This window comes from Artemia sp. Qi Xiang Cuo, chromosome 3 (genome assembly GCF_049724085.1).
Source record: "Artemia sp. Qi Xiang Cuo chromosome 3, ASM4972408v1, whole genome shotgun sequence".
NCBI lineage: Eukaryota > Metazoa > Arthropoda > Branchiopoda > Anostraca > Artemiidae > Artemia > Artemia sp. Qi Xiang Cuo.
In genome coordinates this window covers 56,775,507-56,800,150 of record NC_142796.1, presented here as the reverse complement: position 1 = coordinate 56,800,150, position 24,644 = coordinate 56,775,507, and the positions used below count along the sequence as shown (strand labels likewise).

Genomic DNA, 24,644 nt, shown 5'->3' with positions numbered 1-24,644 from the left:
TCCACGTAAGTAATGATCAAACCATCAATATTCGTAATGCTCTTAGCTCCAAATTAGCTGGACAAATTTATCACAGAATCAGTTTGGCGGTATATCCAACACATACCACTCAAGATGATTTTGAACCACCTTCATATGGCTAAAACCGAGTCCCAGGGCCCGAGCTTCGCTTAGGACTTTTCACACGATTTTCTTGTGCTAAATGATAACGTAGCTCAAAAGTTCTTCAAAAATTTAAGGAAGAAATAGTATTTTTTCATGCGGACTATTTTTCATTGTATTTTTCATGGTACCAGCGGCTTCACCACCGGTCGACGGCACGGCTACGGGAAAATTTCTCATCTTTTGATTCTTATTGTCACTTGTCTTCTAACCAAGGCTGTTGGATTTGGAGGGCCCTAAAAAAGTGCACGCAGCGCATTTTTTACAAGGCAAAGAGCCCATAGTCACTCTTACTTGGAGTTGTCTGGTCGTGTTAAAGGTTTTCATTTTTTTTCTTAAGGTTTTTCCGAAACCAAAAACGGGATAATGGAGATCTCTTCCGAAACATATGCTATCCTTTATACTGGCTCTAAATATTTCACCTGCATTGGATCATAGTTTTACTATGCTATTTACCCAGTCTGGTCTTGCAGCTTACTTAAAAGAAACTGAATCAACAAGCAAAATGAACTGCATTGAAAAGTCTTGCTGCACAAAAGAATGTCTTTTGCTTTAACTTTTATAATTGTTTTTTTTTTCTTTTAACTAACTTGTAAACCTATTTGTTCCTCTAGGCCCCGGCTATTTTAAAATGCCTAAAATACTCCAAAGTTGGTATGAATGTTTGGTGTCCGAGTCCAATATTTAGATCATTTGAAGAAAATATAATTGAAAGGCCATCTATTTGGAAACACAAAAGGATAACACTTACAACAGCATATGTAAGTCTAGCCCATTGATTATTTTCTATTACTGTATTTATAAAATTACTTTATACGTTCATTTTATTTACTTTGTAAAAATTGTAGTAGGTTCTTGTGTAACACATGAATAGATAAGATTAGTTAATTACCAAATACGGAGAAGCATTTAAATAAAGAAAATATTGGTAGATTACCTATTTTGTTGGTTTTAAGACTCCATTCCCTTGAATATCAAATAAGTGCTCCAAAATACCCTATTTTCTCTATTTCTCTGTTTGCCAGAAAAAGTCCTCTACTTACCGCTCCCACTCCAGTTGAGTCAAAAGGATAACATTAACGATGACATATATGTGTTTTTTACACTATTATTACTTACACTATAAACCACTCTTTAGTGGTGATTCACCAGTGTTTCAATTACAAAATTTAAAACACTTTAAATGAGCCAAATTGCAGATTGTAAGGATCGCCATCTATATTCTTAGGAAAAATTAAAAATTTATAGTTATATTTTCTCCTATCCAAGACCTTACAAGTTAGTGTTTCATGTTCTTCTTTTTAAGGTTTTATTATAGTTTTAATTACTCCGCCTTCTTAAAACTGATGGCTTGTGTGTGAAAGTTTGTCATTAAAAGAATAAGCTGAATTGCTCCTGATTGATTTTCTGTGTGAAATCTTAAGGCAGTAAAAAGACGGAAATATTTTTAACGATAGGTACTTTTACAAGTTAACTCAGTTTCTTTGGGTCGAGATGTTAATAATATCTCCTATATTTTCTTTCCATTTTTATTTTTAATCACCATTTCTATTGTGCCCCCCTGTTTTCTAATTTATTTTTATAAGAACCCAGTGAACAAAGAAAAAAACTCAACACCTGGCTTATAAAAATGCTGTGGGTGTTCTACAGGAATAATTAAAGAACCTAATCATGAAGAAATACAGCAATGAACATAAGAATTACAATAGAAAGATGAATACTCTTAAAGTACCATGTATATTGAAAATGAAATCTGAGTGCTTGAATTTCTGAAGTGGGAACTTCCATAACCATATTAATATTGAAAAAGTAGGAAAATTAGAAATTAATTTTTAAGGAAAGACCTCCTTATGCAGTTGTGTGATTTTTGGTAGTAACGAGAACTAAATTTTCCAAACAGACACCAAGCAGCACATGAAGTTGTGCCATTCCTTTGAAGGTGCCACTGTCCTTAGGAGTCAACAAATTTTTAATGTTCGAATTTTTGGAATGAAAAGCGTTGTCGAATTTAACTAATTTATGACGCTTGTTATATTTCATGGTTCAACGAGGTAACTCCGACAAAAATGTGGTACTGCACTAAATACTTCCTAATTTTGTAGCAACCAAAATAAATTCTTTGAAAATCACGTTTCCAGGTGGGAATAGGGCCAAGATTGGTAAAGGGAGAAATTTTTTTTTATTTTGATGTCTTTGGTGCTTCAGAATTAGTCGAATTGTTATATCAGAAAGTAGTAGATAAGAAATAACAAAACAAGAGGGAAAAGAGAAACAGGAAATGTAATTGTAAAATAGACAAAACATATTAGTAAAAAAAAAATTGAAAAACGCTTCATATTTTTACTCTAATGTCAATGTTTATTTTAATAAAGGAATACCCTTATATGATTTTCTGGCAGCGAGGAAAAATAGTCAAATATCAAAATAAAATCCACAGAATAGCTGAGTGTTGGCAAATCGTGATTAATAGTTGCAAATTTGGAACAATTTAACATATAGCACCCATGCAAGAGAATTTTACTAGAAATGAAAAAAAACTACCACAAAATTATTATTTTTAATCCATATGGATTTGTTTCTACCGCAACAAAGAGGCCTAACTCACAGTTTCATTTATTTGCATGAGCCAATTTTCCTTTTATTTTTGTTGGACATTTATTTTCGGGTATTTGAATAAGCGAAAACTGAAAAGAACTACAGTGTGTTGTGTAAAAATATTAATCCATTTCAAGCATTCTTCAAACTAGAGGTTCAGAAAAATTAGCTTACTCTAGTCCCCTTTGGATGGGGAACTAGTGCCGATCCTCCTACCTATTATTAAGAGGCTTCTTAAAATTTGTTAAACGTGTCATTTTACACATTTTAAAGCAGAGTAAAAATAAAGAAAATTAAAATTAAAAATTTCATTGGTATTCATCTTCAAGAAGAAGCATTAAAGGATAAAAATTCTGTTAAAATTTTACATAAAAAAAGGAAAATTGGAAAATTATTCTGAAGTAAATATTGGTATTTGACAGAGTTGATTCAGAAATTTTTTTTTCTTTTTAAGAGAGCATTCTTACAAAAAGAAAAAGAATAATCAACTCATTTAATTATATCACCAGAGAAATTTTGTGTTTGAATGTATTTAATATAAACAGTCGAAATGTTATGTGAACATAAATTTTATGTTTGTACGCCCTCGATCTCAACGCGGTAACCGGGAATCACTCGAATCGTCAATCATTACTAACATTCGAGGGTGTCCAAAGAAGTTTTGGAAGTATGTTAATAGAAACAAAACTGCTTCATCGACTGATTCACGCATTTTTGATGACCCAGCTACTAGTGAGTTAATAAGCGATGATCAGAAAAAGGCTCATGTGTTTAATCAAGTGTTTTCATCAGGTTTTGTAAATCCGAATGATGTTTAAGCGTGGAGTCCACACCATTTTGCCGAATTTGTTTCAGCAGACAAAGTGCCCTGCGATAACTCTGATATTTCTTCCGAACAAATTGTAAAAAATCTCCATGACCTTTCCGTTAATAAAGCTCCAGATATAGACGGTATTTTTAACGATTTTCTTTAGAAGAGAGCCACGAGTTTAGCTAAACCTCTTTCGTTTTTGTTTAACCATTGTCTATTGAGCGGTAAATGCCTCTTAGCGTGGAAAAAAGCGGTAGTAAAGCCACTCCATAAAGGAGGATCGAAGTCCCAATTTGCAAATTATCGTCCAATTTCAAACACCTATATTTTTTCGAGACATTCCATATCGGATACAGGATTAGTTCAAGCGAAATAAATTATTACATCAGTCACAACATGGCTTCAGAAAAAACAGCTCATGCAATACGCAGTTGCTAGAAGTTGTAAAGATTTCCAAAATATGCCGGATTTCGGTTTGAAGTTTGATTGCTTGTACATTGACTTCAGTAAAGCGTTTGACAAAGTTTCAGTTAGTTTGTTGCTTGAAAAATTTGAAAAGTATGAACTTTAGTAGTGGCAGTTTAACTTCAGCGTGGATTACAGATTACTTATCAGGCCGTTCCCAGCAAGTTATAGTCGGTAGTTCACTTTCAAGTGAGAGCCCGATTTTGAGTGTTATGCCACAAGGTAGTTTTTTGGGCCCAGTGTTATTTTGTTTGTTTGTCAATGATTTGCCTGAAGTATTTAATCATTCCACTGTCAAGCTGTTTGTTGACGATGTAAAACTGTATAAAAATGTCACCTCCCAGGTAGACGTCGCCCTTATTCAAGAGGATCTGAATGCCCTAAATGATTGGTGTAAATTGAACTCCATGTTTGTAAACCATCAAAAATGTTCTGTACTTCATTACTTTTCGAAAACCTCGACTTATCATTATTTTATTGGTTATACACCTGTTTCATCTGTGGATTCAGTAATGGATTTAGGTATTCACTTTGATAACCAGTTGAAGATTCAAAAGCATGTGCCAAAAGTTTCACGAAATTTTAATTACAGTCTGCTTTGAATTAAGAGAAGTTTCAGGAAATTTAACCTTCACACTTTTATGACACTATACAAAACAATAGTACGCCTCATGGTAGAATAGTGTTCCTCTGTTTGGTATCCGACGTGGAAATGTGACTCGCATCAAGTTGAAAAGGTTCAACATCGAGCGTTAAAGACTGTGCCATATTTGAGTCATTTACCGTATCAGCGTCAACTGCAATGTTTGGGACTTCCTTCTCTGGAGTTTTGACGGGAAAGGATTGACCTGATCAATACATTCCTTATTGTGAAGGGTGTAGATAATATGGACTGGCTTGGATCCGATAAAACTCGTATATACCGTATCAGTCGCGAATGCACAAGAAAATAGGTCAATGTAGCTTTATTAACCGAGCAACAAAACTTTGGAATAGTTTACCTGATACCGTAGTTTCTGCGCAAACGGTGCAAACATTTAAGAGTGCTCTCGTTGAAACCGAGTTGTATGAAAAACATTTTCTGTAATATAGTCAAAGGGTCTTGAAGTTTTATGTATAGAGTTTTCAGTCATGGCGATTCCAGTGACGTACTTTTATTTCGATCTCATTCAGTTTCGAAATAATTAATTTTGTGTCACAATGGCCAAGGCTCGTCCTTTACTAGATTGCAGTTACCGATGTAGCAACAATTTCTTTCCAACATGAAAAAAAAAATCCCGATTGGTTATTCAAAGACTGTTGCAAATCCAGGAAAATATAGCTAATGCGTGATGACCAAGGTATACTCAAGTTTATGGCACCATTCTTTCAGAACCATCTATTGGGAGTTGGTGTTGAATTAAAATCAAGTATTTTGCAGTAGGCATCAAGACATGGCTAATAGTGGAAAAAGCCAAGACAGATAGTAATTGAGAAGTAAATCTGGGATAAGCTCTTTTTAGGATTGTATAAAAAAATGATGTCATTTCATTTGTTGATAGATAAGTCTATATATCATCCATCCATGGGTCATTCCTTGGGCAGAACTAAGGTAGATAGTCATAGAATTAGTGGATGAAAGATCGGATTGACTTTGGTTTGTTGCGTGACGGACAATGTCCCTGCTACCCACCAACCCCCAATAGATGTTCCTGAGAGAATGGTTCAATAAACTGGAGTGTAGCTTGGTCAGCACACATTAGCTATATTTTCCTGGGTTTGCAACAGTCTTTGAATAACCAATCGAGATTTTTTTTTTTTCACGTTGGAAAGGAATCGTGGGTGTATCGGTAGCTGCAATCTAGAAAAGGATGAACCTCGGCCATAGTAACCGAAAATTAATTATTTTAAAACTGAATGAGATCGAAATAAAAGTACGCCACTGGAATCGCCATGGCTGAAAACTCTGTATATAAAACTTCAAGACCCTTTGGTTAAGCAACAAGGAAAATGAACTTTTTTTTAGTTAGAAGCACTGATGTGGCCTCTTTTTCCGTTTTTTCCTCCGAAACATCATAGAGGTATTTGATGACTCATGTTAAAGAAGTTTGCTGCATCTAATGACTTTTAAAATTCGTAAAACACAATATTTAAAATAAAATCAGCTTTTTGACAAAAACTTCATCTTCGCATACAAGATGATGAATGACATCATAATCTTTGGTTATTCCATTAGGAAATCACAATCATATGATTTCCATAAAGGGATCATGTCAAGCGTTTTCTAAAAAATGTTTTTCGTATTTTTTGTATCTTGATATATTTTTTCTTAGGAATGTGCGAGCTACTTCCTCGATGAGCCTTTAGAAAAATATCATTTCCCTTGGCGTATTACTATGCAATATCTACAAGATGACAACTGTCAGACTCTTCTAACTTTGAAATGTGACCGTCATTTAAAACAAATCATATGTGATACTATAATTGGAAATCATGAGCCTTCTTCGCCTTGTTTTTTTGTAAATACAAAGTATGTGACTCAATATATATGTGATATTACATTTGACCTGTTTGTAGTGATACTAAACTATGTGAAACACATGGCAATACTGGCGAGTGAATTAAAGTTGTTTACATTAGCAGTAAACGTTTTTGAGTTGGTTATATCACTCTGTGCAATGTCTGTGCTACTCATGAGTACAGGAATTAAGTGGCTATTTGGCATAAAGCCAAATTTCCTTCAGTGTGATTTTTGGAAAGAATTGATACTTTCATTTGATGAGTTACAATATGCAGCTAAATTTACCTTTGAATTCACCTCACGCTGTTTTTACTTTCGAACAGTACCCACCGAAAAGCGAAGTGCTCGTAAATTTGAATTGAGGTGTCTTAGAAGAATTCAAAGTGACTATTCTAACTTTTTTATAAATTCCAGCTGTAGAAAATATGCATCTTACTCGGAATTCTCTACGAACATCATATGGACTCAGCCTATAACTGAAGATATTCTATGGCGTCTCTGTAATATATCCAATAAGAATCGATTAGTGCTTCTCACCTCGATTTGTATTAATGAATTGAAGCGTTCCACTTTTGACCTCGAGCCTGCTTTTTTAAATAGTAGTGTATCACTTAATTTTGAAAATGATTATGAAATACTTTTAAAGCCTTGCATTAAGTTGCTAACGGAAGAGAATATAGAAAAGGAACTATCAAGATTAAATAATTTGATAAAAGAAGCGAAATTTAAGAAAATGGCTAATGAAAAACTTATGAAAGTATTCCCGAAGTTTCTGTGGAAAAAGAAAATTGACATTGGAGCGGAGATAGTAATTCGGTTTAATTCGTCTTTTGAGGATGCAAAATTTCTCAACTCCGATATTCTCCTGCATGCTGATGTTTCTCAAGGTAATGTAGTACCAGTGCGTATGAATGATAGGAAGAACAAGGTAAAATTAGGATTCCAATATGACTACATTCAAGAGAGAAGATAAAGCTTAAAGAATTGAACAGATTAGGGTGGAGGAGTGTGTGTAGCGGTGCTGGCCTCAGGGGGCCTGGTGCTGCAGTTTGTTGCTAGGAGGAGTTGTGCTTTAGTTTTCTAGTATTTCAGGAACTCGTGATATCTTAGACTTTTTTTGCCGTAGTAGAAACAAATATGGTGATAGGACACATGATTTTATTATCAGCACATAAACTTAAAAGAAAAAGAGTCGTTATGTTTGACAAATCTGAAAAGTTCCAGAAATAAACTATTCATATTATCTACAGATTGTATACATAATATATATATATATATATATACATATATTATGCATTATATATATTTATTATATCTATATAGCCTGAATATGTAAAATGCTCAGTTGCATGCTGATGTCCATCAATATAATGTGGTACCAGAGATATCAGTGGATATAATAATACTTTAACGGATTTTCGATACCAAAAGTTCCCTTTTGCGAGTCTTACCGTCGGCTGACAGTCTCAAAGACAAAGAGTCCATATAGGAGATTTTCTCAGGACTACAGGGAGTGTCCAATGTAATTTTTGTAAAAGCTGATAGGGGTTCTTAAATGTGTAAACAGTTTGAATAGCTAATGAGAGGTTAGTTTTAAACGAAGAAAACCTATAATCTCTTACTAATTATTAATTAAAAAAAGCTTTCCGAAAAATAAGTTTTTCAAAGAAAAGTAAAGACAATTTTAAACTTAAGCTCAAAATATACAAATATGTTTTTAAAATTCAAAATCAAAACGACCAGAAATTACTATTAAAGAATAAATGAAACCCAAAACGAATAGAAATTAAATAAACAATCTTAGCAAACATATACAACAAGTAATAATATAAATCAATAAATAGATCTTAAAGCGACTAATGCTTAGATTAAACATGAAAATCAAGCTTAAAACTAAAAAAGAATATTTTGCTATTGAAGTATAAATGAGACTTAAAACGAACAGAAATTAAATAAACAATCAATGAAAACAAACATACAATAGATATTAATGTAAATTAATAAATAAATCTTAAAACGAGGGAAACTTAAATAGAATATGTAAATCAAGCTTGAAACAAACAAAAATCACTACAAACAAGAGTTTGGGTATCGCCTCCTTCTCTCACTGTAAAAGTCTAAAACCTACTGCGTCATTGGTGCTTTACTGAAACCAATTTTATGACAAATATTTTCTTTTGTACTTAATATTGAAAATAAACATTAAAATTATAGTAAAATATTGAACTGATGAGCTCTCAGCAATTAATATCATTATGCACCAAATATTCATTTTAATTTGTTAGCTCTTTTTGAAGTTGTTAAAGACGAATATAGTTTCACTACAAACAAGTGTTTGGATACTGCCTCCTTTCCTAACTGGAAAACTTTCAACAATTAATATCATTACACATCAAATATTCAGTTTGATGTTGTTAATACTTCCCAAGACTGTTAAAGACCCATATAGTTTTCAGTAAAGCACCAATAACGCAGTAGGTTTTAGACTTTTACAGTGAGAGAAGGAGGTCATACCCAAACTCTTGTTTATTGTGATCTTTGTTCGTTTCAACCTTGATTTGCATATTCAATTTAAGTTTCACTCGTTTTAAGATTTATTTTCTAATTTACATTAATATCTATTGTATGTTTGTTTGCATTGATTGTTTATTTAATTTCTGTTCGTTTTAAGTTTCATCTATACTTCAATAAGAAATTTTTTTTTCGTTTTAACCTTGATTTTCATGTCCAATATAAGCATTACTCGCTTTAAGATCTATTCATTCATTTATATTATTACTTGTTGTATGTTTTTGCTACGATTGTTTATTTAATTTCTGTTTGTTTTGGGTTTCATTTATTCTTTAATAATAATTCCTGGTGGTTTTGAGTTTTAGTTTTAAAATGTATTTGTATCTGTTGAGCTTAAGTTTAAAATGGCCTTTACTTTTCTTTGAAAAACTTATTTTTAAGAAAGTTTTTTTTTAATTAATAATAAGTAAGAGATTATAGGTTTTCTTCGTTTAAAACTAACCCTCATTAGCTATTCAAACTGTTTACACATTTAAGATCCCCTGTCAGCTTTTACAAAAATTACATAGGACACTCCCTGTAGTCCTGAGAAAATCTCGTATATGGACTCTTTGTCTTTGAGACTGTCAGCCAACGGTGAGACTCGCAAAAGGGAACTTTTGGTATCGGAGTTTTTAGTATCTGATGTTGAACTATTTTTAATAAAATTGCTGTCTCAAAGTTTTTATCGGATGGGTTTGGGGAAAAAGGGCGTGTGGGGACTATTAAGCTTCGGTCTCGTTTGGCTCTTTAAAAGTGAACTAGAACTTTCTATTTTCAATCAAATGAGCCCTCTCTGAAGTTTATGCGAGTATCCCTTCTAAAAGAACCATATATATCCCCAGAGTATAACTTACAGCGCCTGTCTCTGGGCCCTGTGGGGTTGTGTCGACCCTAGAGATTGAATATCTGATGCTTAGATCACTTTCGAGAAAATAGCCACGTCAAATTTTATTGGATGGGTTTATTCATTTGTCTAAAGCGAAAAAAGATAACGCGTTAATGTTTTTTATTGATTACCTTATTAATCTTTTCTCAACAAACTGTCGTAGGTCAATGCTTTACATTTGTATTGATTCATTGATTTTAAATAACTTTTTGTTCAAATGATTAATTAGTTATGAAACAAATTATATTACACATATTATGTTTGTACAACATGTGTCGACCCCGGAGTTTTTGTTATCTGACCCTTGATTTTTTTTTTCACAAAATGGCTGCCTCAAAATTTTTATCTGATGTGTTTGGGGGGAAAAGGGCGTGAGGGAGGGGTAGTTGCCCTTCGATCACCTTTGACTCTTAAAAACTGAACTAGAACTTCCAATTTCCAATCAAATGAGCCCTCTCTGAATTTTATACGAGAATACCTTCCAAAACAGCTATTTATGCCCCCCGGGTATAGCTTATGATTAATTAGTATATATGATTATTATAACTAATGATTAATTAGTTATAAAACAAATTATATTACAAATATTATGTTTGTACAACATGTGTCGACCCCGCAGTTTTCGTTATCTGACCTTTGAACTTTTTATTAATAAAATGACCTCAAAATTTTTATCTGATGTATTTTGTGGAAAAAGGGTGTGGGGGTTAGTTGCCCTTTCATCACTTTTGACCTTTAAAAGCTGGATTAGAACTTCCAATTTCCAATCAAATGAGCCCTCTCTGAAGTTTATACGAGAATCCCTTCCTGCCCCCGGGCCCTGGGGTGTTTTGTCGACACCTGAGGTTTGTTATTTAACCTTTCAACTATTTTTAACAAAATGGTATTTTTAACCCTTGCATATAAAGCAATTCTGGGGAGAAAATAATAAAATAAAATTTTGAAGCTATATAAGATTTATTCATTCATTTATGTTTGAACCGGATATCTTTATGTTAGCAGGATAGTTAATTTTAATTTATGTTCGTTCGGGGTTTCGTTTATTCTTTAGCACTAATTTCTGGTCTCTTTGAGTTTTAACTATACTAGGAATTAATTTCTGTTGGTCCTGAGTTCAATATGGCTCTACTTTTCTTAGAGAACTTATTTTTATGCAAGGTTTTTTTTAATTAATAATAATAAAACATTGAAGCCTTATGGCCTTTGCTATAAACAACTTAATTACATGCCTCTGATAAATCAAACGTGTTTTTTCACGCAACAATGAATGGATAAAAAAATAGCTTCAAAACACAGTAGTTAGGCTATTTCATTTGCTGATGCAGAAAAAACAGGATCGTTTTGATTAGACCATTTTTTGGATTTTTTTATGCCACAATAATTTAGGATTTATCGCAAAGTATGTATTTTAACCTTATTTTAAGTATGGCTGTAATTTTAAGTATTTTAGCATTTTCATTTTGAGAGAATTTCTGGGAGTAATTGGATTGAAAATTCTTTATCTAGTTCTTATTAGTGTATTTTGATGTGTCTTAACGTCCCTTCGATATTTCTTGAAACTTTTATCTTTCTTCCAATAAGAAAGTTTACCTTATTAAAGTCTTTGGGGTGGGGGCAGCGTAGTTGGCACAAAGATGAAATCTTTAGTATTGACTGTAGGACAGGGGGGAGGATGAGGTCTTTGAACTATTTAAAAAAAATCTATCTCAAAGTTCTTATCGGATTGGTTTGAGGAAAAAAGGGCGTGGAGGGGGGGCTAGGTGCCCTCGAATCTCCTTTGACTCTTAAAAAATGAACTAGAACTTTCAATTCCCAATCAAATGATCCCTCTTTGAAGTTAATGCAAGCATCCCTTCCATATGACCCATATATGCCCCCAGGACATAACTTACAATGCCTGCCCCCGGGCCCTGGTGGGTTGTGTCAACACCGGAGTTTTTGCTATATGATCTTTGAACTATTTTCAACAAAATAGTTATCTTAAAATTGTTATTGGATGCATTTAAGAAAAAAGGGTTTGGGGGGGGTTGCTGGTTACCCTCCAATATCTTTTGACACTTAAAAAGTGAACTAGAACTTTCAATTTCCAATCAAATGAGCCCTCTCTGAAGTTCATACGAGCATTCCTTCCATAAGAACTATGTATGCCCCAGGGCATAACTTATAACCCTTGCCCCTGAAGACTCCGGGAGGAGTATCCTGGTCAAACATATAATTTCCAGAACTTTCAACTACGTTGAACAAAATGGCTATATCAAAATTTTGATTGGATGTGTTTGGGGAAATGGTGGGCGTGGAAGGGGTGTCAGTTGCCTTAGAATTACTTTTGACTATTAAAAAGGGAACTTGTCATTTAAATTTCTAATCTAATGAGCTCTTTCTGAAGTTTCTACGACAACGTTGTCTATACAAAACCTTATATGCCCCCAGGGCACAACTTAAAACCCTTGCCCTTAGGGCTATGGGGTAGTTGTCATCCTCAAAGACCTAATTTCCAGAACTTAAAACTACGTTTAATAAAATGACTGTCTCAAAATTTTGATTGGATGTGTTTGGGGATAAGGTGGGCGTGAGGGGGGGGGTAGTTGCCCTCAAATCACTTTCGACTATTAAAAAGGGCACTAGCCCTTTGAATTTCCATTCGAATGAGCCTTTTTGAAGTTTCTACGACAACGCCTTCTCTAAAAACCTTATATGCCCCTAGGGTATAACTTAAAACCCTTACCTTGAGGGTTGTGAGGGAGTGTCATCCTCGAAAACATATTTTATATCTGGAAATCAACTACGCTGAATCAAATGGTTATCTCAAAATTTTGATTGGATGTGTTTGGGGGAATGATGGGCGTGGGGGGGAGTAGTTGCCCTCTAATCACTTTCGACTATTGAAAGAGGCATTAGCCCTTTGAATTTCCAATCGAATCAGCCTTTTTTGAAGTTTCTATGACAACGCCTTCTATAAACCTTATATGCCCCCAGGGCATAACTTAAAACCCTTTCCCTGAGAATTGTGGGGGAGTTTCCTCCTCAAAAATATATTTTCTATGTGGAAATCAACTACGCTGAACAAAATGGCTATCTCAAAATTTTGATTGAATGTGTTTGGGGGAATGATGGGCATGGGGTGGGGGCTAGTTGCCCTCCAATCACTTCTGACTATTAAAAAGGGCACTAGAACTCTCGACTTTCAATCGAATGAACCCCCTTTGAAGTTTCTACGAAGACCCCTTCCATATGAAGTGCCTCTGAGAAAAAAAAAATTAAACATTAGAGCTGCATGGCCTTTACTATAGGCAACGCTACAGCGTTGCCTCTGATTAAGCAAAACTCTGTCTATTCAATGTGTATACAGCGTAATTAATGTGAATCCTGTGTCATCAAAGATTTTAATCGAGGTGGTTACCACAACGGGAAACTTCCATAGCAGTCAAATTATTCTATGATATCATTATTCTATGATATTCTAGAACATAATTTGCCCTTTACTGAAAAAATATAAATGTTCTTACTTTTATAACTTTAATAAATCAAAAATTATTAACACTTTGATTGCTAAATATCAGTATACGTATATTAAACTGACAATGCACATTCATTTGTATATTTTTAAGTAAAGTACAAATTATGTTCTGGCCTTGGGAAGGCTTAGAGGTTTTGAGCGCAACTCATGTTAATTTCTGCTCGTTTTGAGTTTGACTCGGTTATTTATTGTAATTTCTGTTCGTTTTGGGTTTCATTTATTTATCCTTGGTGATTTGTGATAGTTTCACGCTTCGTAGATTATCTGATTTTAGTTTTGCCCATTTTTTGTTTAATGGAGTTCTTTACTTTTCTTTGAAAAAGTAACTTTGTGGAAAAAGTTTTTTAAATTTATTTCTGTTCGTTTTAAATTGACATAGTCTTTTCAAGGAAGAAGAAAGTAATACTTTAAATCTTTTCGTTTTTTTAAGACTTTATAGTTTGGTCTGCTATTTGTATGCTGGAGAAAAATTTTCAGCAATTTTTAACAACATACACCCTTTTAAAAATCTGGACACAAATAGTAGTGTTTAATTTCGTTTCATACCTCCTCTAGTTCACCTGAAATGGAAAACTTGATACCATTCGCAAAACAATCTACTTACTTTCTTTGATAGGTTGGATACACTTACGCTATTTTGGCTTGGTTAAATTTTAAGAGCAGAAGTAGCCCCGAAAGTTTGAATATAATACCCTCAGTTGTTTTTGGGATACTGCTGAGAATAATTATTGAGAAGCATTACACAGTGCATTAACAGCATTAACACAGTGCATTTTGATTTAATCTTAAGGCAACATTTAGTTTTTAAACTTAGAGGCAAATGCGAGGGTGGGCGGCATCAACCCTTTCTATTTTCAATCACATGAGCCCTTTTCGAAGTTCCTACGACAACTCCTTCGATACGAAGTCTCCTGGTCTAAACAACAAAAAAAACAAAACAATCATACATTATACCCACATCGATCATTACTATGAAAATTTCAAGCCTTCCAATCACTTTCGACTATTAGAAAAGGCACTAGGCGTTTCGATTCCCAATCGAATGAGCCCTTTTTTAGTTTCTACGACAACGCTTTCTATAAAAACCGTATATGCCCCCAGGGCATAAATTACAACCCTTACCCTAAGAGCTGTGAGAGTGGTTGTCGTCCTCTAAGACATAATTTGCAGAACTTTCAACTACGTTAAAAAATGGCTATCTCCAAATTTTTGATTGGATGTGTTTAGGAAAATGGTTAGTCGCTCTCCCATCACTCTCAACTATTAAAAAAGGCACTAGCCTTTTCAATTTCCAATCAAATGAGTCCTTTTGAAGTTTCTACGACAACGCTTTAAATAAAAACCTTATATGCCTCAGGGCATAACTTACTACCCTTGCCCTGAGGGCTGAAGGGAGGGGGGTGTCATCATCAAAGACATAATTTCCAGAACTTTCTACTATGTTTAATAAAATGGCTATCTGAAAATGTACATTGGATGTGTTTAGGGGAATGGAGCGCGTGAGAGGGTGGTTAGTTACCCTCCAATCACTTTCGACTATTAAAAAGTGTACCAGCCGTCTCAGTTCCCAGTTGAATGAGCCCCTTTTGAAGTTTTTACGACAACTCTAACTATAAAAACCTTATGTGCCCCCAGGGCATAACTTACAACCTTTGCCCTGGGGGATCTGGGGGGTTTGTCATCCTAAAATACATAATTTCCAGAACTTTAAAATGCGTTGAGAAAAATGGCTATCTCTAAACTTTGATTGAATGTATTTGGGAAAATGGTGGGCGTGGGAGGGGGGTCAATTACTCCACTCACTTTCGACTATTCAAAAGGGCAATTTAAATTTCTAAACAAATGAGCCCTTTTTGAAATTTCTACAACAACTTTCTATATAAACCTTATATGCCCCCAGGGCATAAATTATAACCCTTACACTGAGGGCTCTGAGGGGGTTATCATCCTAAAAGACCTAATTTTCAGAACTTTCGACTACGTTGAACAAAATGGATATCTCAAAATTTTGATTGGATGTGTTTGGGGAAACGGTGGACGTGAGAGGGGGTTTAGTTGCCTTTCAATCAATTTCGACTATTAAAAGGGCACTAGCCCGTTCAATTTCCAATTGAGTGAGCCCTTTTTGATGTTTTTTCAACATCACTTTCTATAAAAACCTTACATGCCCCCAGGGCATAACTTACAACCCTTGCCCTGAGAGTTGTGGAGGGAGGGGTTGTCACCCTTAAAGACCTAATTTCCAAGACTTTCAACTACTTTGCATAAAATGGCTATCTAAAAATTTTCATTGGATGTGTTTGGGAAAAGGTGGGCATGGGAGAGGGGTTAGTTGCCCTCAAATTACTTTCGACTATTAAAAAGGGCATTACCCCTTTGAATTTCGAATCGAAAGATCTCTTTCAAGTTTCTACGACAAAGATTTCAATAAAAACTTATATGCCCCCAGGGCATAACTTATAACCCTTGCCCTTAAGACTGCGGGAGAGTTTCCTGCTCAAATGTATAATTTCCTGAACTTTAAATTGCGTGAAACAAAATGGGTATCTAAAATTTTTGATTGGATGTGTTTGGGGAAAAGGTGGGCGTGAGAGGGGGGCAAGCTGCCCTCAAATCATTTTCGACTGTTATCAAGGGCACTAGCCCTTCGAACTTCCAATCAAATGAGTCCTTTTTGGAGTGTCCACGACAAAGATTTCTATAAAAACCTCATAATCCACCAGGGTACAACTTATAACCCTTGCCCTGAAAACTCTGGGGTAAGTACCCTACTCAAAGATATAATTCTTTGAGTTTTAACTGCGTAGAACAAAATGGATATCTCAAAATTTTTATTGGATATGTTTTGGGAAAGTGTGGGCGTGGAAGGGATGTTAGTTGCCTTCGAATCACTTTCGACTATTAAAAATGACACTAGCGATTTCAATTTCCAATCGAATGAGCCCTTTTTGAAGTTTCTATGACAACGCGTTCTATAAAAACCTTATATGCCCCCAGGGCATCACTTACAACTTTTGCCCTGGGGGATCTGGGGGGTTTGTCATCCTTAAATACATAATTTCCAGAACTTTCAACTACGCTGAACAAAATGGCTACCTCTAAACTTTTATTGAATGTGTTTGGGGAAATGGTGACGTGGGAGGGGGGTCAATTACTCTCCACTCACTTTCGACTATTAAAAAGGGCAATTTCAATTTCTAAACAAATGAGCCTTTTTTGTAATTTTTACAACAACTTTCTGTATAAACCTAATATGCCCCCAGGTCATAACTTACAACCCTTACACTGAGGGCTCTGAGGGGGTTATCATCCTAAAAGAGTTAATTTCCGGAACTTTCGTCTACGTTGAACAAAATAGATATCTCAAAATTTTGATTGGATGTGTTTGGGGAAATGGTGGGTGTGAGAGGGGGTTTAGTTTCCCTTCAATCAATTCAGACTATTAAAAGGGCACTAGCCCCTTCAATTTCCAATTGAATGAGCCCTTTTTGATGTTTTTTCAACATCACTTTCTATAAAAATGTTCCAAATGTGTTTAACATCTTCGCTGGTTCTGGAACTGTCGTCTCAATATTAAAACGGGGAAAACTCCCTTCTCATTGTTCATCTTATCGCCCTATAACCACTGCGTGTAATTTGAGTAAACTACTTGAATATATTTTACTTCCTCATTTAAATGAAAATATAAAGTTTGTTTCAAATCAATTCAGGTTTCTATCTGGTATTGGTTATCAACATGCACACCGTGTTCTTTTTTCCGCCCTTAAGAATAGCTTGGCTGAGGGTTTGCCACTTTATATAGGCCTATGTACTTTGGACCTTTCTAAAGCTTTTGACAATGTAGTCCATAGTCAAGCTTTTTATTTTTTTTTTAATGATGGTGTAAGTCTTTCAGTTATTTTTCTTCTTCGTTTTTGGTATGAGAATTCTTTTCTCCGAATTAATAAACCTGGACCTCCGTTTGTCCGTGCACGTCAGGGTTTCATACAGGGAGGGGTTTTTTCACCTAGTATATTCAAAATGCGCATTTCTGGTATATTAGATGAAGTTAGATCAAAATATCTGATTGGACTCTCAGATGTTTCTTATCTTGCCTATGCAGATGATCTTCTACTTTTGTGTAAAAATAAGCAAGGTCTCTCGTTTATGGTCTCAAAAGTTTCACGTCTATTTTCTAAAACTGATCTTTCTCTTAATGTTGAGAAATGTGTTTCTGGTTTTCTAATGGTCCAACTTCCTCTAATGCTCCTTTAATTTGTCGCGGTTTTTCTATACCCTCTGTTTCCGCTTTTCGGTGGTTGGGTATTACTGTTACCAATGCAATTTCGAGCATACGGTAGTGTAGTCCACTGTTCATGATGTTCAAAAGAAAATTCAAATGGGCTATGTTAAGATTGTTGCCAATAGAGGGAATTATAATAGACGTGCACTGGGTAGGCTATATGCTATATTATGTAATCATTCTGTCTTTTATCTTTCTGGTCTCTATCCCCTTCTAAAGAAAAAAGATGATAAACAGATCCGGTCTTTTTATTTCAGATATTATAAATTTTTACTTTATCTCCCCCCCCCCTGGCATAGTAATGATAAGATTATTTTTTAGTTTGATGTCCCTGATATAAGTGCAAAGTTGGCTGTGCTGTATGGAAGGTTGTCAGAATCAGCTTTTTATCGTTTATCGCCTCATCATCCTTTGGTCTGTCTGTCCAGTTAATCTCATTGTAGTGTTTTATTATTTGTAGTCTATTTTTTGGTAGTGTATTTTACTTGTAGTGTATTTGATTTTCTCTTTTGTCTTTTTTTTCTTGTGTTACTCCACAATTGTCTACTTGTTATGACGTGGGTTATAAATAAATTATTATTATTGTCAAAAGGGCGTATCAATATTATCTTTGGAACGGTCTACCGTATTAAACTGAAAACTTTCCAGGACATCAGGAAGGGGATGTTCTACTCGCCAAAAGACAAAATGTGCATACTACTACTATTATTAACACTGTGGCTGCTAGAGTTACTACTACTACTAATACAACACTACTACTCCTACAACTGCTCCTACTACTACCACTATGCTATTATACGAAGACGAAGTACAATCAAAATAAATTAAATTCAGTTATTAAGTCATTCAACCTCAAATAAAATGGAAGTCATTCAGTCGATAGAGTTTGTCAATAAAGAATTCTAAAAATAGTTTGGCTTTGCGGTTGGAACGAAAAAAGAGAAAAAAAAAGCCGGACTAAACAGTTAAAACATACAAGAAAATAGTATCATTTTTTTAAACCCGGACGAAAATAGTAAAATAACATGTATGTTATGTTTTAGCTGTTTAATCTAGTTTTTCTTCCTTTTTTTGTCGCTGAAACTTCCGTACGCGAAACCAAAATATTTAGGTATTTTTTACTTTGAATGAATGAATGACTTTGCTACCCATCTAACCAACAACAGATGGAGGACACAAACAAAAAAGTAAATTGTAACTCTATAACTTCTGGGAGCAGTACTATTAGGCTAATAGTAATTATTAGTAAGTAATAATGTTATTTTTTTAGGTAGCCACAAGATTGTCTTTAACATCCATAGATCATCATCCTGCACATTTATAACCTGTAAGGGCATACCCGAGTCTCATCTTCGTTATATAACAATGAATATTGAGCGAAGAATTTATGCATTGGCCTCCCAGCTTGGTGTCCAAACCCAAAGACTTTCCCCATATTCATCACTTAATAATTCGAAACAGTCTCCATCTTGGAAGAATAATGTCAGATCCTCTAGTTATAGCAATATAAGAGATTATGAAAAATGTTTTTAAATATATCTAATTTAAACGTATGGAGTCTCTGAAATATATAGTGAGGAAGAGCTTTAAAATCAATCCATCGGCTAGAAGACTTAGGGGGCAGAAAAATCTACAGTCTAGCAATATAGGGTGAGCCTCTTCCTTATCAACAAAACACTAAAAAAGGTGACAGTAAGTAAGGCCTCAACATTGTTTATAGTTTTATTAAGATCTAATGAGCATGGAAAATGTTCAGAGAGCTTTTTCGGGTTCTGAGGAAGGTCTTGAGCTCCCTTAGCCCTAGCTTTGGCTTCAACTGTTATAAAGCGTAGTTTGTTATGCATAACATAAATTTATGGTTAGCTCTAATTTTTAAGTTAGCACTGCTTCAAATTTTCGATTTCAATTTACCCAATTTTCCTACTAATTTTCCACAAGATTCCTCGTGGTTAGTTCTCATTTCTCCCTATTTTTTGTCCTAGAAAGACACTAAGGTTTACATCAGGTTTCCGTTGAATTAACAAGAAAACGAAAGCAGGGTATCAAATTTCTGTTCTTATTTATTTCAGATTACGATAATATATATTTCCTTATTAATCTTGAAGCCACCAACAGTTTTCAGTGTACTGAAAGTTGATGCATTTTTATTTGGCTTGAGGGCAAATAAGCGACACAGTCTTAGGAAAGATAACTCACGTTTATTTCCGATCTCTGCTCCAAAACTTTACCTATTATCAACTCCGAACATGAGTTTAACTGATTTAATATATTGTTTTTAACTAACTTAATATAATTTCTATAACTAACTTAAAAACGTATATACAGACAAAAGGCAAGGTTCCTTCCATGACGCGATGGGCCAATTGAATGTATTAAGATTCAAAATTTAACTTGCTTTACGAATAAATTATATTTCAATGGAAAAACTTTGCCAGATAAAAATAGAACTTCGAACCAATTTCTTCCTTCTTGTGAAGTTATTGCATTGGCAATAGGCTAGCCTCTACCACAGTTTATATTGTAAATAAAACTGTATTGTAGGTAAATCTATGTTTAATAAAAATGTTTTTTTTAATTAATAAAAACAAGGAGGACGGGCCCCAACAGCATAGTTATTGAAATTTTCAACTATACTGAACAAGAAGGATGTCACAAAATTTTGATCGGATACTTTTGGGGGGAAATGTGTGGGGGATGGGGGCTAGTCACCATCCAATCACTTTTGACTCTTAAAAAAGGAGTTATAACTTCATTTTGAAATTGTATTAGCCCATTCCGAACTTTCTAATACCACTTCTTCCATACGATGTGCCTTGGTGACAATAAAGAAAAGAAAAGAAGGAAAATAAGTCATGCGTTATACACGCTTTGTTATTTTTCTTAGGCAGCGCTCTTGCGTTGCCCATGGGACACAAAATTCACGTAGTTTTATATTATTCGAATGGTTTGCTCCATATTCTGTAAAATTAGACCAAGTTTTGTGTAAATGCGAATCAACTAAACAAACCGATTGTTATCGTCAAGTTGGGTGTGGAGTTCATGGGGAAGACGTCCTGCTCGCAGAGCTTGAGTGTGGCAGGTAACGCAAGGTGCCGACTCCTGCCCCTATTGGGGTCGCCACCACCCCTGCTGAGGTTCAGTATAAGGTCTTATGATCGCTCCTTATCTGATGAGGTAAAGTCTGTCTTAGGAATTCTTTTGTCCGCTGTTTAGGCCAACTACCCATTCAGCCGGTATTTACCTAGTTTTCAAACCGAAAAAACAGTCTTCAATCGGACTTCCTTCCAGTAGCTGACCAAATGCGCACCCCAAGACAATTCTTACGGATACACTTACTGTTACCCGGTGTAAATACATGGTCTCCGTTTCAAGTCGGATCACCTTCAGCATATGATGAATGAGGTCTCCCCTTCTGTCATGTGTGTATCTGAGACCAACCTGAATTCTGGCGTGATTGATAGTGAGGTTAACATCCCTAGTTGCACTCTGCTCAGGCTGGATCGCAAAAACCAGAGAAGCTTGACCTTTAGTGGAGATGGCGTTGCCATGTACCTTAAAAATAACATCCCATTTTCATCACTTTCGATTTCTTGCGATAAGGAGGTCCTATGGGTGAAAGTACCTACCAAACAAATCGTTTGTTATTGGTACAGTCTATATACCACCAAAGACGAAAACCAACGAACATCTGGAAGATTGCTTGAAATTTGTGAAAAGTTCCCTAAATCAGGTATAATAATCAAAGGAGACTTTAACATTCATCGTGGCCACTGGCTGAGAAGTCATACGACTGGTGTAGAAGGCGTAGCTCTGCTAGACCTAAGTCTTGCTTATGGTCTAGAACAGCTTGTTGAATTCAACGCTTATATTGGCCCTTACGGATCATCCAGGCTTGATCTCTTCTTAACTGATCATTTGGGTTCCTTTAGTGGCGAAATCTATCCTTTTGTCAGTGACCATGTGGAAGTTATAGCTCGTGTAAATCTCAAAATACATCCACCTATAAAGCACGAGCGGATCATCAAGCAGTATTACCGCACAGATTGGGATAGTCTGCGAAACTTCTTATCGGCAAAGCCGTGGAGTAAATTTCTGAAAGAAGCCCCACATAAAGCAGCAATACTCTACGAAAAATTGATTACAGAGGCCATTGAGCAATTCGTCCCATCAAAAAAAAATTAAAATCTTATCTCGATAAGCCTTGGTTCAATGCTGGTTGTAGAAAGGCAACCAGGCACAGAAAGAAGGCTCACAAGAAACGGAGTTCGACTGAATCAGACGAGGGCCGGGCTGCTTTTATTAGCGCTCGGAACGAATCTGTTAAAGCCACACGTCAAGCTAGAACCAATTACAAACACAAGTTTGTAGACAAACTGAAGACTGTTCCTGCATAGCGGTGTGGAGGGTCGTCAAAGAAGCTCTACCGTCATCTGAACCAACATCAATTCTTTCATTCCATATTGAAGGGACGATGATCCAGTCAGGCGAGGAAAAGGCAGATACTTTTGCACAAGCCTTTTCAAAGATCTTCCAACTTGATGATGTCGGAGTCTCCCTCCCCCCTTTCCGCCAAGAAGAGATGTGAAAATCACCAGCGTTAACATAACTACTAGTAAGGCGCTCAGAACGCTATGCCAGCTGGAAGTCACCAAAGCTTCAGGACCTAACACGATTCCCGATCTCATCCTCAAAGGATGTTCCCCTGAACTTGCTGGTCCTCTCGCCAGTCTGTGAAGAAAATGCTTTGCAGCTGGATCATTCCTAAAAGCCTGGAAATTTTCTCATGTGGTCCCTGTTCCAAAGGCAGAGTCTAACCTTACTAGTGTGGGATTGTATCGTCCAATAAGTCTGCTATCCTGTGTAGGTAAAGTTTATGAAAGCGTCATTAATAAAATCTTTACCGATACCTCGAGTCACATCTGTTGTTGACAACCACGCAATACAGTTTTCGCAGAAAAGGATCTACATTAGACTGTCTAATTGAGTAGTATCAAGAGTTGGTTGAGCTCCATTCTCTGGGGCACGATATTCGCCTTCTCTCCTTTGACATCGCAAAGGCCTTTGATTGTGTATGGCACAAGGGACTTCTTTTTAAACTGAAAACCTATGGAGTTGATGGTCGACTATTTGTAGTACTTGCTGACTTTCTTTGTCAGCGTTCATTGCAGGTTGTCCTCGACGGCTTCATATCAAAAGAAAACACAGTCTAATCAGGAATACCCAAGGAAGTATTCTTGGGCTAAAAGTTTTCATGGTGTTCATAAACGACCTAGGAGACAACCTTGTGAAGAAACCTCACCCCTTTGCTGATGACACGACAGCAAAAATATCAATTGCTAAGGTCGAAGATCCCAGTGAACCCCACAAGGAGCTTCAGGCTGACCTCGAGAGAATTGAGGGGTAGGTATATGCGTGTCCAGTCAGTTTTAATGCATCAGAAACGAAAGAGCTCCCAATTTCTAAGGCGCATAATATGAGGGCTCATCCTGATTTCGTCTTTAAAGGACAGGCAATAACACGAGTTGAAACACTGCACTTACTTGAAGTTAACTACTCTTCTGATCTCTCTCATAGACTGAGAATGTCACTAAAATTAGATCCTCTTGCTCCAAGAAGCTAGGCGTTATCCTAAGATGCAAAAGTCTCCTCCCTGATGAGTATATTCTGCCACTAGTATTTTCGTGCATCTGACCCGTCATGGAATATACATGTCTTCTCTTTTCTGGTGCACCAAAAACCCTCATCGCTCCACTCCAACGGAGTCAAAATCGAGCAGTTCATGCAGCAATTTCTGGTAACATGATACATTAAACCCCACAGTTGTTCCAGGAATGCTTCGACGTGGCGTCCATGTCGGTTTTCTACAAGTACATGTATAACCCACCATCAGAGGAGCTATCGAGGCTTGTTCCTGATATAGAAAAGCCCTTGTGATCAACTCACCGAAGTACAGCTTGCCAAGTCTACCTTGGGCTGGGTACTCCCAGCCATGAATATCTGAAAACAAGTTTATTCCAACGATCGGTCGCCACATTAAATATTTTGCCGGCAGAGATAATCCCGGAAAATCCTTCCCTTGACGCGTTCAAGAGAAGGTAAAACAAATACCTCAGTGTTGGAATATGAGATAATTACCAGGGGTGTTCCCATTTGAGCGCTTTCCCATTTGAGCGCCACGGAATTTTGTTCCATTTGAGCGCCATGGAATTTTGTTCCCATTTTAGCGCCACGGAGTACCATTTGAGCGCCAAACCCAAAATTGTGATTTTGCGGTGGATGAAGCGTGGTTTGCTGCCACATTGACCTGTAGAAATATTTATTGCCACGAAGACAACGAACAAAACTGAGGATTTTATTGGGTCAATGGTTGTGAAAATAACTTCCATTTATAGTATTATAAACTAAGTAAATATATATAGTATTTATGTATACCATATATATTTACTACTAAAGGTATATACAGGTACTTATGCATTATGCGGTATCCACCGCTATATACTGTATGAGGAAAACAGACATGAAGACCCGTCGGTAAATTTTTCGCAGTTGATATTATTGACATAAGAATAAAGTAAACATACCACTCGATACCTTTTTTATGCTCTTTCCAAATATAATAATCATTTTTTCTGATCTTAATTTTACCCCCCCCCCTCTCTATACAATTTCAGGTTATTTAGTTGCAAATGAGGGGGGGGGTGTCATTTTTAGGTGTGTTGTAACGGGGTGGTGAGTGTTAACATTAACCCCACCCCCCTACTGGGCACATATATCCCCGGAAGTGGGCTACATCGGGGGGGGGGTAAAATTAATTTCCGACAAAAATGAGTAGTATATTGTGAAAGAGCCTAAAAAAGGCATCGAGTGGTGTGT

The 24,644-nt window shown here is 35.8% G+C and overlaps 1 protein-coding gene across 1 annotated transcript in view; it reads left to right on the top strand.

Annotated features, from left to right (window-relative positions):
* The window catches only part of LOC148954319 (uncharacterized), a 163,025-nt gene extending 143,707 nt beyond the window's left edge, over window positions 1–19,318 (top strand). Inside the window, exons 7-9 of the mRNA XM_089086237.1 lie at window positions 777–923; window positions 6,346–7,420; window positions 19,042–19,318. Of these exons, the coding sequence (XP_088942363.1) occupies window positions 777–923; window positions 6,346–7,420; window positions 19,042–19,304 (1,485 nt within the window). The 3' untranslated portion in view covers window positions 19,305–19,318. The remainder of the gene's footprint in view (window positions 1–776; window positions 924–6,345; window positions 7,421–19,041) is intronic.
* The last annotated feature ends 5,326 nt before the right edge of the window (window positions 19,319–24,644 follow it).